The 15,260-nt window shown below is 33.1% G+C and overlaps 1 protein-coding gene across 1 annotated transcript in view; it reads left to right on the forward strand.

Moving 5' to 3' along the window:
• The first annotated feature begins 202 nt into the window (after nucleotides 1–202).
• Nucleotides 203–15,260, forward strand: part of Snx27 (sorting nexin 27) — a 60,063-nt gene continuing 45,005 nt past the window's right edge. Inside the window, exon 1 of the mRNA XM_035360670.2 lies at nucleotides 203–555. Coding sequence (XP_035216561.1) covers nucleotides 272–555 — 284 coding nt within the window. The 5' untranslated portion in view covers nucleotides 203–271. The remainder of the gene's footprint in view (nucleotides 556–15,260) is intronic.

Here is a 15,260-nt window from a genome sequence, read left to right on the forward strand (position 1 = left end):
CAATATGGTGAAAAGTAATAGAACACCCAGTCTCTGTATAGCAGTTTCATATAGGCTATTTAAACTGAGGCTGAGTTTTATTTATTTATTTAGTCTTTATTCCGTGTCTGAATTTGAACTCTTTACCTCTTTCCCTCCACTCAACGGTATAAATTTTTGCCTTTCGGGTTAGAGAATTTAGTTTACGGTGCACCAAGCGACAACTGTCTATTTGTCTCTCTCCGCCTCCAGTTACGGAAATTGGCATCTACATACTGAAGTCAATTAAAACATGGCTGATAGTGATTCTGAGCGATATACGAACGATCTCATTAATGATGTCGATAATTCCAATATTTGTGATGACAATAATTTTGCGACAGGACCTCGAGTTGTGACTATATATAAAACCGAGACAGGTTTCGGGTTTAACGTCCGAGGACAGGTGAGTGAAGGAGGCCCTTTAAAAAGTATCAACGGTGAATTATACGCCCCATTACAGCATGTAAGTGCGGTTTTGAAAGAAGGCGCAGCAGAAAAAGCTGGTATACGTAAAGGTGATCGAATATTAGAAGTGTAAGTTTTTCTTTTTCATACCCTAAAGCTAGCGTAATTATTTAATTTTTTTAAAAAATGTTACTTTACTTGTTCAGAAATGTACAAAGTTTAAATTTTATTGTTGTAATACGATTGGGACATTGCAATAAGTATATTATCATTTATATATTTATATAAATTTTATTAGCTGTTTATTTAATAATATTTATACAATTATATAATATTTTATTAGCTGTTTTGTACGACTAGTTTATGAGACGTTATCACAAATATGAGTTGCATAATCGTTCACTTTTAGGCTGCGTTTTATTGAATTTTTTAATCTCGACGTTTATATGTTCGTTGCTTCCGACGCATGTGAGATTTCGCCATATAGAAACATAGTATTACACTAAAAAATTTATAATTTAGCATTGTAACAGTTCCAAATATAAAAAAATGTAATATCCGTAAAATATATGCACTGAAAAAACATTCCTATGTTTATGAGAATAATTACTGTAATGCAAAAACTTAATATGATTTCTAATCTAAATCTGTTTGTTTTCAAACCTAAATTTTGTTTCAGTTATCTATCAGTTAGTGCTGTTTCCTAGTAAATTTCTTTTTATGATATTTCCCGTTTGCTCTTCTTGAGTATTTAGCAATGTTAATGCTACTAAGTATTGAATTATATTGAATGAATTTATTAAAAATTTTTATACTGTAGATTTTGGAGAGATATGGTGGTGATATATATATATATATATATTAGTGTAGAATTCATAAACAATTAAGGTTTTAAAATTTAAGGTTATGAATTAAAAATTTGAACTTCTTGTGTGATTTTTTTATTTATACTGAGGAGTTAATGAAACATAAATTTAAACAAATTTTCTCAATTTATTAGTATTCTGACCATGTATTCATCAAATGCTAAATTTGAAAAATAGTTATTCTTAATAATTCATGGTCTGTTTTAGAAGCTCCTCATTTTCTCATCTTTACTGAATTTAAATTCAGAGTAATATGTGTGTATATATCTGTGTGTGTGTATTCAAAAGAAAGTTTGAGTTTAGATTGAAATTCTTTCTTCCCTATCTTGACTGTGATATTCTGAAGTGTAATAGCTCAGAAATAACTCTTATATTCTTATTACATGCATTTTCATGTCTCATTTATAATTTATATTATTGTATTTAAATGTAAGTGTCAATTTGATAAATGAGATTTTTTTTTAAACGAATAAAATTATGTTTTTCAGCTATGTATTATTTTTCAATATCTTATTATTAACTAAGTAGAATTTTAATAGGATTTCACAGTTTCATAGTAGCCAAGTGAATGAGACTGACTACTGTTAATTTGTCCCAGGCTTAAATCCTGGTGAAGGAGCTATCAATTTTCTTGATTTCCCCTCATATGTGTCATAAATATGAGCCAGTTTCCCTTTGAAAGTCCCTCTCAAAGGCATTTCTCCCCTTAGGCAGATAGCCATTGCATACCTTTGTCTTAAACAATGTAACAGAGCAATTCACTTACAGTTTTAAAGTTGTTCATTGTAGCATTTAATTTAGCCAGCATTTACTATCTTTATGTAGAGCCAAAATAACAAGTCAAAGAATTGCACAAACTCGATATCCATGTACACATTGACCTATTCTCACTAAAAAAAAAAAAAAAACTAGGCATTATGCACTCCTTTGACTTTGTCCATGTACACATGATGTGATTTTCACTTAAAAAACCAAAGGAGCACTCAATTCTACAGTAGAGCCAAACAAAAAATGTATAATTTCAAACTACATTTTAAACCAAATAATGAAATAACATAAAAAAGAAAATTTGTCTGAGGAACACAAAGGCAATATCCACTTACCTTATTTAGAAATTTCTGTGTCTTCAGTCAAACAAAATTCTTTAACTGCATCCAAAAACTTCCTAAAATTATCTAAACTAGAATCCATATATCAAGTGTTGCCACATTAATTTACAAAAATAAGAGTAAAAAATATTTTTCGTCATGCCGGTATCCTGCGACGTTCAACCATATGTATTTCCTTCATACAAACAGGATACTTATAATGGCTACTAAGTAAACCTTCATTTACATGCCAGTCAGTTAATGCTCTTTTTCCCTTTCATTCCAAATCGTACAGAAACTTCAAATTAATCTTACTACATTCAGCCATTCTACCATCTAAACTACAAAACAAGCAATGTATTTCCTAACCAACACACACCACAAACCCCTTACAAATCTTTCTCATCATTCAAAATTTATCGCAACCACACATCCAATTACGTCATAATAGGATTTCCATTACATTCAACTACTCAGGTTACTATAAATGAAACAACCTGGTGATAAATGAAGCAACAGCTTGGCGATAAACGAAACAACTTTGCGATAATATAAGGGACACCCTTCAATCTACTCTAACCAGCTTCTCTTAAATTTAGCAGCCTTTCACTTTGTTTCATCATATTCAAAGTGATGTAAATGTTATCAATAAACAAACAACAAGTTTTATTTTGAACTGGTTACTGAGTACTGGAACTTCACTGTTGGATATATTAAAAAAAAAAAAAAAAGTTATTGGATATAGATAATTCACTGATTGAAGAAAGTGATTATGATAAACTTCCATTATATCAAAAAGCAGAACCAAAATAAATGCAGATATTTAAATATGATATGCAGAGGTGGATTTAAAAAATCACCCACATAAATATTTAAATTCATAAGCATAATTATTGCATGTAGACTTATAGTAGTGAACTACTTAGTGGCAAAATATGCCGTGATTGTGATTTTTAATAGTGTCTTGATAATACTTTGAAAATAGTTGAAATATCTGAAATACTTGAAAATTGTTTGCAAATGTTTGCTTAATTAGTTGTGCAGAAGTTTTAGGAGAGAAAAGATCTTCACCTTTCAAATGAATATAAGGAGAAAACAATTATGTAAAGTATTTTTCCTATTAATTGTAAATTCTTAGTTTCATGATTTTTCTTATATTTGTAATGCTGCTTAATTTTGCCTCTTGAAAATTTTTGTCTTCTTTGCTTGCTTCAAGTCATTATTTTCTTTTAAATATTAATGTTTGAATTTATGATTTTTATCATATTAAAATGTATGTTTTCATTGCTTAATTTAGTACTTGTGTATTATTATCTTGTAGACTGTGAAATTTTGCCAAGCAGTGACATGATGTCACAACACACTCATAGCATCTGCCCTTTTGGTAACTATGTGTAAACAGTAGTAATGCAATGTGAAAAATTGTGACAAAAGAATATCCATTAAGAAATGAAAGTGATTCAAGGACTATAGAATCATATTTGTGGGTGTACTCTGGTTCATTTACAAATAGCTGGTAGAGAATTAATGTATATTGAACGAGGAAAAGAACTGCTGGATAAATGGCTGAGAAAACAGTAATGAACTGGAATGATACTTGCAGGAAGTTTGCACTCATAATGTTCTAAACAGTAAAAGAGAGCTTAACAAAAATAATATAATTTAAAAAAAAAAAAAAAAAAACTTTTTAGGAAGTGGAAAATATACTTGCACTGTATTCGCTGTTTGGTAGATAAACTGATGAATGTTTTATTGTAAGAGTTAAAGATAGAAGTGCAGCTTAGAATTCTACAATAATAATTGCTCAAACTTTGGCAGCATCTCTGCTAACTTTCATGGCTTAGTGGTACTAAACTTCCATGATTGATGAGATAATACATAAGTGTCCTTAATTTTATGTATGTTTGTGATAACAATAAAATTTATTGTAAATAATAATAATGATAAACTTTATGCTGTTTAAGAAAGAGCAGGCTTTAAAGGGCCTGGCAAGTTACTTTGCATATTATTTAAGGCTTTTTGTGCAATATGCAAAGGAAGGTTACTGATGTTAGAAAAGGTGTTGATCATGATAATCTACTATTATCTTAAAGAATAAAAACTGAAAATAAGTACATACAATAAAAGCCTGACTATCCAGTATTCAACTAACCAGAAGACTCAAGTAATTGGAATATTTAATAATTTTAGAACCCCCCCCCCATAAAAAATAGTAAATGAGGGATTTGAATCGGAGTATTTTCAAAGTTACAGGATCTGGGTATAAAAAAGAGTACAATGCACAAATTTTAAATCGGATAAAAATGGCAGTGTAACATAAAAAAGTGATTTAAGATTTTTATCTGTAATTTGTATCGGTTTATTTAAAATACTTTTATGCATCCCCCCCTTAAAATCTTATATAATTTTAAATCTGGGCATTTGATATTTAAGTTGGTAACAAATAAGATGATTATTTTTACAATTTTAGAATGAAAAATTTCTCATTAGTATTAAATTCCAATTTTTATACATTCATCAACCCAGAATTTTCACTTGTCCGGAATTTGTGATTTCCTGAGCTTTCCCTATGATCGAACTTTTATTGTGTATCTAGATATGATAGAAAGAGATTGATGTTATAAAATATATTGTATTCATTTTATGTTTTATTCTATATTATTGAAGTTTCCTTTGAATGATATCTAAAAGAACATTAAATGCTATTATATTAATTGTAAACTGCTGTTTTATTACTATTTTATGTTTGCAAAGACAAATATTTTGCTTATTTAATACTTTTTATTATTACATTCGTGTATGTTTTTTTTTAAGGTTTTCTCATTATAAATGTTAATATTCAGTTTAAGGTTTCTTATTAGATTTAAGTATATATCTATTTAAAGTTGCTGTCTAATTTTATATATATGAATGTGATTACAATATTCATCATAAATCTATAAAAGAAAAGAAAAATAATTTTTAGCCCAAAGGAGCATTAACCCAGAAAGGCTATTAGTATTGAAATGGCATGGAGGAATGCCTTGGTGCATTGGTTCACTATAAATGACATATTGCTTTTTAAATTGTTGCCACCAAATATTATCGACCTGTATTATATTTAAAGAAATTAAATAATAAATGGTACTCTTCTGTTATCAGGACCATGTTAAAAAATGTATCTATATATGCATGTATGTATGTATTCATATATATATAAGCATATGCAGTCAAAAGTTTTTAATCCGGACGTCCATAATCCGGAATTATCTATAATCCGGACTTCAAAGCTACAAACTATCTGCGCATGCGTAAACGTATTGCATGCGCATTTAATTTATAACGTATGGTATAAGTTAAGCTAAAATTATATAATTATCTATTTCAGTTAATGGTGCAGATTGCGTCGTTCCTTAATCTTCAAATTGATCCGGCTTATTATTTTTTTGCAGACTGTTAGAGCAATTTTATAAAAGTAAGCTTGAACTTTCGATTATGTCAAAAAGAATTTCCGATTCTGGAGCTGCCAATGGATCTACAAAGCGAAAGCATGTTTCGATGTCCATCAAACAAAAAGTGGAATTGCTGCAAAAAATGGATAAAAGCTTATCCTTTGTTTCTCTAACCATTCCGAAATCTCTTTATCAATTTCACGCTGCTCTGCGGAGGGGGGAGACGTCGCGGCCCACAATGAACTGGAAGTTGATCTGTCAGCACTATCCTTATCTTCAGCGCAGATGTTTTTTTTTTTTTTTTTTTATTCCGCTTATAATTCCTTACTAAATGTAGTAGTTCATCTCGATGTGCTCCTCTTTGATATGATTTAAATCAATTTCCTTGTCATTATAAATATCACGAATACACATCAAATAGTTTTCTGGTTGCAATTTTCTAATTTCGACTATGCAAAATGTATGCTTTACGCATGCGCGCGTTGAAAGAAATGTTTAATAAAGTAAACAAATAAATAGTAAGCTTTTTTTTTTTTGTAAATTTTGATACCCTTTAGATCATAATTGGTCTTTATTTCATAAATTACGGTTTCATATTTTGTATTTTATAATTTATGCTTGCCATCTTACCAGATTTAAACTGATGATCTATAATCCGCTGTATTTTTTTTGTGTGTGTATTTAATTATGGCAAAGCACACTAGGGCTATCTGCCTAAGGGGAGGGATGCCTTCGTGGAGGACTTAAGGGAAACTGGCTCGTATACACGTTACACATGGGGAAAACCACGAAAATACCCATGCAGCCAGCCCGTTCGCGGGATTCGAACCTCAGACCGAACTACCAGTGTTCAGCGACTTTACCGCTCAGCCGCTGGTGGGCCCTATAATCCGGAAAAACTGATGATTCGGAATCGCCAAAGTCCCGATGAGTCTGGATTAAATACCTTTGACTGTAGAATAAATAAGTATATACAGTACAAAGTCCAAAATCCGGACTCTTCGGGACTTCGGCGATTCCGAACTTGAGATTTTTCCGGATATTAGATCATCAATTTAAATCTGGTAAGATTGCATGCAGAAATTATACAATTAAAAACATCAAATCATAATTTATGAACTAAAGAACAATTATAATATAAAGGGTATCAAAATTTACAAAAAAAAGCTTAATATGTATCTATTTACTTTATTAAACATTTCTGTCAATGTAAGTTGTTTAAGTTGCTTCCACAAAAACTTCAAAAAGTTCCTTTTTCTTTGTTCTTATGTCATATACATTTGACTTTCCAATGCCATGCTCCTCGCATAATTTTGAGACGGATAATTTTATCCATTTTTTGCAGCAATTCCATTTTTGTTTAATGGACATCGAAACATGGTTTCACTTTGTAGATTTTTTGGCAGATCCAGAATTGGAAACTCTTTCGAAAAGTTCAAGCTAAAATCGAAAGTTCAAGCTTAGTTTTTATAAAATTGCCGCAATAATAACAGTCTGCAAAAAATAATATGCTGGATCAAAGTAGAAGAGTAGGGAGCAGCGCAGTCTGCTACATTAACCCCTTAACTGCCACGGGCGTATATATACGCCTTGCTCAGCCGATGCGTTAACTGCCCCAGGCGTATATATACGTCCTTCCAAACTGCTATCATTTGCTTTCCGCGGCTACACCTCAAATTATTCGCAAAGTTAACGCATCGGCTGCGCATCTGGGGCAGTTAACGCATCGGCTGAGCAAGGCGTATATATACGCCCGCGGCAGTTAAGGGATTAACTAAAATGCCTTAGAACCAGTAAAGATAATTTTAGCCTAGCTTAATAGCATCCATTATACTTTATTGGCTGTGCATCAAAAGATTGGCAACGAAAGCAAAATTGTTTCCCTAAATTTTGTCTTACTCTTATTGCATACTGAATTAAGCCTGAATTGTATTAGTTTAGTTATTTACTATACCTACGTTTATTTCTTATACGTGCTTAAAACTAATCTGTGCCGTGAATAAATAAACTCCCACTTATACTTAAGGCTTCATCTAGGGCAGGTGCTTAGATACCGCTGCTCCAGTATATACGGGTTTTAAATTCTGCTACAAAGCGCCTTCCTAAGTTCTAAATTTTTACCGCGCTCAAACTTTGGATCCCAGTGCTTTCCCTAAATCATAAAAAACTTCTCAACCCTTAACCGTGTGACTGCTAAGCAATTCTTTCAAGAACGCACGAAATCTGTGGGACATATTTTGCCTTGTTGTTGTCTATTGACTATATTTTATTGTAATTATAATTATATTTTGATTTGATGATGGAGCAACAATGACACACTGAAACTCGCAGCGCAAAAGCGCTGCGTTGCGGTTTTCAAGACAAATGAACGCAGCACTTTTGCGCCGTGTAGCAGTCAAATGGTTAATTTTGCTACTCGGTGCTTCCCCAAATTCCGAAAAATTCATCTTTAAATTCTGCTGTCCGATGCTGACATTTTCTGCTGCCGCATCTGGGTTTATTTTGAATAACATATCAGTTATTCTTTATTAAAATAGCAGTAAATGTAATCTTTTGTCCTATAAGTTTCATTAACAAAATCTTTTTTTAACGTATGAAAAGAAATTTTTGTTGAATTTTTCCTTGTCAACATTTCTTAAAGCATTTAAAAATGTACAATCATCGCCAAGTGTAATGTTAGCATAAAAGGTTGCCTTACTCTTGTTATTCAATTGCTAATATAAAAAAAAAGTTTAGACATCCCTGCATGAGTTATTACTGAAGCTGTCATGTATTATTGATAAATATGCAGTGATGAAAGCAACATACAATAAATAATGACTCGCCAGGTCGGCGTCAGGAATGTACAATAGGTGAACGTTTCGGTTTGAGATGTATGCCAAGCAGATACTCAGCTACGGAGCCAAATTATTAATCTCTAAAATTTATGCTTACATGATTGTTTTTCCATAACGAGGTATTTTATTTAGTGCCTAAGTGAAATTAAGAATCGGAATATTTAAGTGAAATTCTCCACATGTTTTATTATGGAAGGAAAAATCAAATGCACATGTGTAAAGCATACAAAAAAAAAAAAAAAAAAAAAGTGTTTGGCTTTTTTGAGGTTCGGATTTTAGATCATTCCGGATAATGGACGTCCGGATTTCGGACTTTGTACTGCATATATAAAGCATATATAAGAACACAAAACATAAATAAAAAAGAAATACACATAACACACTGCACATAAATGCATAAAGAAATTATATATGGAAGACCAAAGTTTGTTCATAGCACAGTAGTTTATACAGTGAGCAAGTTACTGAGAGTTCATCATTTGTACTTGTACCTAGTCGCATACTCTTCACAGATGAGATACAGTAGTTTGCAGAGAGGATACTTGCATAATAGTTTGTTTCATGCAAAGTTTGCATGGAGGAATGCCTTGGTGAATGAGCTTGACAAATGTCCTCTTCTAAGACTGATACTGAATCTAGGAACTTGCAGATTTTGGTGATTGTTGCCCTATTTATACCCAGGATACATTTGTGTGATGTGTTGTTTGGAGGTGGTTGTCCAAGGCTCTTTCTCTGGTAAACTGTATATATAGTAGACAGATTTTTCTCATCGTGGCAAATGCAGACATCAGTATTGGTCATGCATGCCTTTTAAAATTAGTTTGAAAAGAACCATGGCCAGTGATAAAACATGCGAGTTGTGGAATGGAATGTGGCGATCAATTTTACTATATAATTACACTTATGTATTTAAGTATGTAGGTAGAGTACAAAGTCCGAAAACCGAACTCGTCGTGACTTCGATTCCGGATTTGGGATTTTTCCGGATATTAGATAATCAGTTTAAATCTAGTAAGATGGCATGTAGAAATTATAAAATGGTACTTATGTATTAACGCCACTGCAGCAGAAGTTGCGTTGATGTGGAAAGAGCAATCCTGTTGTTCGCACCCAGTTATCTTTTGGATTCCTTTTTGCCTTGTTGTATGCTGATTTTTGAGAACATTTTTTAGTGCTATGAAAATGCCTCTTTGGGATTTGCAGAAGGTGCAATTTTATTTTTTCAAAAGCGAAATATTTTACTAAACATAAATGTACCAATTTGCATGATATGAAACTTTATTTTGGTAAGCATGTGTTCTGGAAATGTAATTTAAGACAGTGTGATCAGTAAGTAGGACTTAGAAAAGACAAACAAATAGAATAGTACATGCTAAAGTTAATCATAAATACAATTTTATTGATCCTGATACAGGAGTTCATACACAAACAGTTGAGAGAATGTGGGGCAGTGCTAAATGGAGGAACAAGAGCCATAGGAGGACAGTGAGACATCATTTAGAATCGTATTTAGCAGAGTTCATATGGCGACAGCATCAGGTCAAAGAAAATAGACTGTTTTGAATCTATGTTAAACTCTATATTGGCCCATTTTCTACCGAAATCCGATTGACTACTTTGATTTTAAATAAAATGTTTTAATTTATGATTTGTCACAAAAATTTTAGGTGTAGATTGGTGGCACTTAAAAACCGCTAAATCTGTAGCTGTGGTGGCATTAATATATAAGTACCTATAAAATTAAAAATATGAAATCGTGATTTATGAAATAATGAAGTATTTTTGATCCAAAGGGTATCAAAATTTACAAAAAAAAAAAAAAGCTTAATATATATTTATCTTTATTAAATATTTCTTTCAATGTAAGTTAAGTTGTTTTGTTAATAAAATTAACATAATCCTTACGTAGCTTCTGACCAGACTTTAAATGGTCACAAGGCAAAGGTCTCTAAATGACCTTGTTTAAGACTTTAAAATCTGAAAACTTTCCAGCGTTAACTACACCCTTCAAACACTTTCATTAATTAAATTCACTTTAAACTTTTGTTGTTAGGGCCAACTTTACAACAAATCTAAAGCTAGACTAAAGCTAGAAAATTTTATAATTTTCATCTGTTTTTGGACAAGCATCAACCAACTTCTTTTAATCCATACGTTATTCAGCTGTTTTTAGTCTTGGTCCTTCCATATCTGGAAGGAAATAATATTAGTCATGAATATTACAAAGATTTTCCATATCTCTTACAGATACCCTTTTATTGCCTCATTTGGCCCTCATACACTTTCATTCATACTTCAGTTTCCCCCCATGCTCTCCTGAAATTTGTTCTGAAATGTAGTTAGGGTACTTATGTTGTGTTACCGGGAACAAAACTACTGCTACACAATATCTAACTTGTTAAATTTGACATACTAGACCTCACAAGACTTCTTATGTGCCAACACATTCGTAATGTACTAAGCAAAAGCTTAAATTTGCTTTTAAAAGTGTTAACTGAAGAGCTTAACATTAAACACACATATATATATTCTCAAGTATTCAATTCTTTCACAAATTCATTTACATGGAGGCCAAAATTTATATCCTGTAAAAGTTTAAATTCACGACACTTTAACACAAAGGTTAAACATTTCTACTTTAACATGAACATTTAAATATTTACACGTCACTTTTAAATTCACTTTACATCAACAGTCATGGTTGCTTAGTTACAATTTACCATCTTTACACAAAATCTTAACTTTCAGTTAACAGATTTCAGTACTAAGAGTCTTTCTGACTAAACATATTCACAATTTAATTCTCACAACTTGAGTTCTTAACAAAAGATTTTTACTGCTAGTAGCTTCTCACCAAATTGTGAACATTTATTCAATTTCGGACTATTTATAATTAAGTTTTCGCTATTTGCGATTTAACTTTACTAAGAATCTTTAGCAACTGATAGATAAGATGATATAAGTTGAACTTCAAAGAAAAATATGCAAAGGAATTTTCATTAATCTTTTTCTGTACTCCTCCATTATGATGTGGCAGAATTGTTCAAAAGTCAGAAACCTCATGACCTCCAGCCTTCTTCTAGAACTTTGATGTTCCTTGCCGTTCGCTTCGCTCCTTTTCCTCTTCTGCTCTGTCTAGATATGTGGGATTCTTGCAAGATGGTTGTGGGTTTTTTAACTTCAGTCTCCTCTTGAGCTCTGGTGGGGTCATCCGTTCATCAGGGTCTTAGAGCTTGCACCTGGACCTTTTAACTTCTTGGTCAGACATGGCTGTCTCAGCTGGTCTTTTATCTCTTTTCCTCCTCAAATCTGGACCTCCTTGGGCCTCCCTCATAGTTGTTGCCACTGGAAAACGTGGTCTATTTCTTCTTGATTCTGTTCATTGATGAAATTTCCATTTCGCTGGAACCTCCTCAGCAGGCCTCTCTTAGCTGGCGGTACTGGTGTTTTTGTTGAATCCTCAGTTCTGGCTCGTTGATCTGTCAGCATTACCTTCCTCCGTTTTTTGTGCATCTGGACCTTTACGGGGTTGGATCCGCTTGGTCGGTGATTGATCAGTCTGTTTTCTTTTTTGTGTTGGGGGACCCCAGTTGGGCTTTTAAGCTGACGGAATTCTTTTCTCCCTTCCAGGATCCTGTAATAAATCCTGTAAAATTTGAAAATTATTTCGGCTATAGTAAGGCTTTATAGGGTCGATATTTGCGACCATTTGTTGGCCATTTTCGGCCTTTAAATGAAACATGGCTTCCGTATTCTCTCCACTATATACAGGCCTTCAAACCTGGGTTCCAACTTCGCCACCCAGTTTTCGGGTGCAGATGATAATGAGTGTTTTAACTTGAGTACTTTCTGTCCCACTTTATATTCCATTTCTTTTCTATTTCTATCGTAATACAACTTACCCAAAGACGTTAGGAATTTTCTTCCTAAAAATAACTCTGCAGGGTTCTTCTGTGTAGTATCAGGCTTTGCTGTTCTCAAGGCAAAACCTAACTCATTGACACAGCGGTCATGAAAATTCTTAACATATCCCCTGATAATTTTTACAATATTCTTATTTACACATTCCACAATATTCAGTTACGATCTATATGGTACCATTTTTAGATGGTGCATGCCAAGTGCTGTGCACAAATTTTTAAATATACTGCTAACAAACTGTTTTCTGTTATCTGATATTACTTTTAGTGGAGCCCCATATTTAAAATACACTTATTTAAAAATGAATCTGCGACTATATTAGCTGAAGCTCCTTTAAGAGGGACTATTTATACCCATTTTGAAAAATGGTCTATAATTGTTAACAAATATCTATTTTTATTTATTTCTGTCCTAGGGTAGGGCCCAAGCAAATCTATGGCAACCATTTCATTTGGGAAAGTGGTCTTTGTGTTTTTTAAATACCTGGCCGGGCTGTAATTAACATCATTTAGTAGCTTTCACAAATGTCACAACTTAACATACGGCGTAACTATTCTTTGTAACTGCGGAAAATAAACCGCTTCGCGTACCCTCTGTACGGTTTTTCGAATTCCGAAATGACCAGTGGATGGCAGATCATGGAATTCTAAAATATTTAAACGTAGACTCACTGAGATTACTAGTCGGTATCCCTGATAATTATTTGTTACTTTGGTATAGAATAAAAATTTGTCGATTATTTCGTAATGCTGTGCCCTATTGCGAATAGCTGTTAAATATATATGTTCAAACTTTTCAGGGTCTTCAAGATATGCATAAATATCTTTGAATTCCGGATCTCTTCTTAATTCCTCAACTTTTGTTTCATAGGACTCAATAACTTTTGAGGTGAGCATAGCACACTTAACTGTATTTCCCTCCTCATCTATTTTTATTCTTGAAAGGTCATCGGCAACTAAATTCTCTTTTCGCAACATGTGTTTTATAATTAAATTGAATTCTTGTAACTTTAATGTTCACAGTATCAGTCGAGGTGATAAATTTTTCCCTGAATACAAGCGACCCACTGCCGCATGGTCCAAGTATACTGTTATCGGAGAACTTCCGAAGTAAGCACGAAATTTCTGAACCTCTAACAAAACAGCGAGTGTTTCTCACTCTATTGCTGAATTGTTCCTTTGGGTAGAATTCAGAGTTTTCGAAAAGAAGGCTATAGGTTGCCCATTCTGGAAAAGCACCGCTCCAATTGCATAATTGGATGCATCTGCAGCAATCTCTAGACCTTGTTCGCTTTCTGGGAATTTAAGTACTGGGACATTAATTAGGGCGTTCTTTAGTTGTTCAAAAGCGGTGTTCATCTCGGCTGTCCAAGAAAATCTAGTTTTTTTTTCTTTTCAGCACTAGAAGAAGCTCCACAATTTTAGCGAAGTTTTTAATGAACATTCTGTAATAGGAACATAAGCCCAAAGATGAAGATCATTTCTTAGTCATGTTTGGGGGAGGATAACTTTTAATCGCTAATAATTTGGAATTATCTGTCTCTATGCCCTTATTCGAAATCTTGTAGCCAAGGTACCACAATTGCTTGGTCGCAAACTTGCACTTTCTTGCATTTATTTTAAAACCGGCCTAGTTGAGCAAATTAAAAACTACTTCCAAGTGTTTCACATGGTCGTCTATTGTTTCTCTGGTTAATATTATATCATCGAGATAAATAATTGTACTTTTACCCCAACTGGCCTTAAAACTATGTCCATTGCTTTTTGAAAAGTAGCTGGTGCTCCGCTTAAACCAAACAGCATTCTTAAGAAGGCATAGACACCCGACTTTGTAATGAACGCAGTCTTTTCAACATCTTCAGGTTTTACGGCGATTTTGACAGTAACCAGACGTTAAGTCTAAGGTTTTCATAAACTTAATCAAACGAATTTTCCTAATTATTGGTAGGAAATACTTAAGATACTTCGTTATACTATTAAGTTTGTGATAATCAACTGCAAACCTATATGCGTCCGGTTGCTCGAGCAGTAGCCCATTTTTCTTCCTGCAAAGGACCACTGGACTTGCGTATGGACTAATGCTTGACACAATGATTTTATTTTTAACATTGTTTTTATATGATGTTCCAGAATCTGTTCTTTATCATAATGATAAGTTTGTGCCTGGACTGGAGGGGCATTCCCTGTATCAGTAGTACGATTTACTACTTGGCAGAACAAGAATCTTCTGAGAGAAATGAACTCTGAGCCCCGGTGTCCAGGAGGACAGTAGTAGGCACATTATTTACAAGAATATATATCTCAGGCATGACTAGATTTTACATCACCACTGTATTAAGACTAATTTTTGAGGGGGCTTTTCTTTCCACTTGACAACCATTGCCCCTTTTCGATCACCGGTTTGCATTTAAATTCTGGTTCTCCGCTGCCTCTTTACGCTACCTTTTGTATCTGCCACCCTTAGATTTATCCAAGCTCTTGTTATTGGACGTTTTACTTTTTCCTGTCTGCCGATGCTCATTGTGCTGAACTTGCGGGTTTTTTTTTTTTTTTTTTTTTTTTTTTTTGAGGAGTAAACCTTGAGTATTGGCCAAACTGATTTGCATGTGCTTTCTCCGAGTTCCTTCTGCTTTGGAATTTTACCTTGAGCTGAAATAGAACTTCTAATGTTTGCTAGTTACGGACTTCGAGG

Source organism: Stegodyphus dumicola, chromosome 6, assembly GCF_044657685.1.
Source record: "Stegodyphus dumicola isolate Sdum_Otavi_A_Nest chromosome 6, ASM4465768v1".
NCBI classification, from domain to species: domain Eukaryota; kingdom Metazoa; phylum Arthropoda; class Arachnida; order Araneae; family Eresidae; genus Stegodyphus; species Stegodyphus dumicola.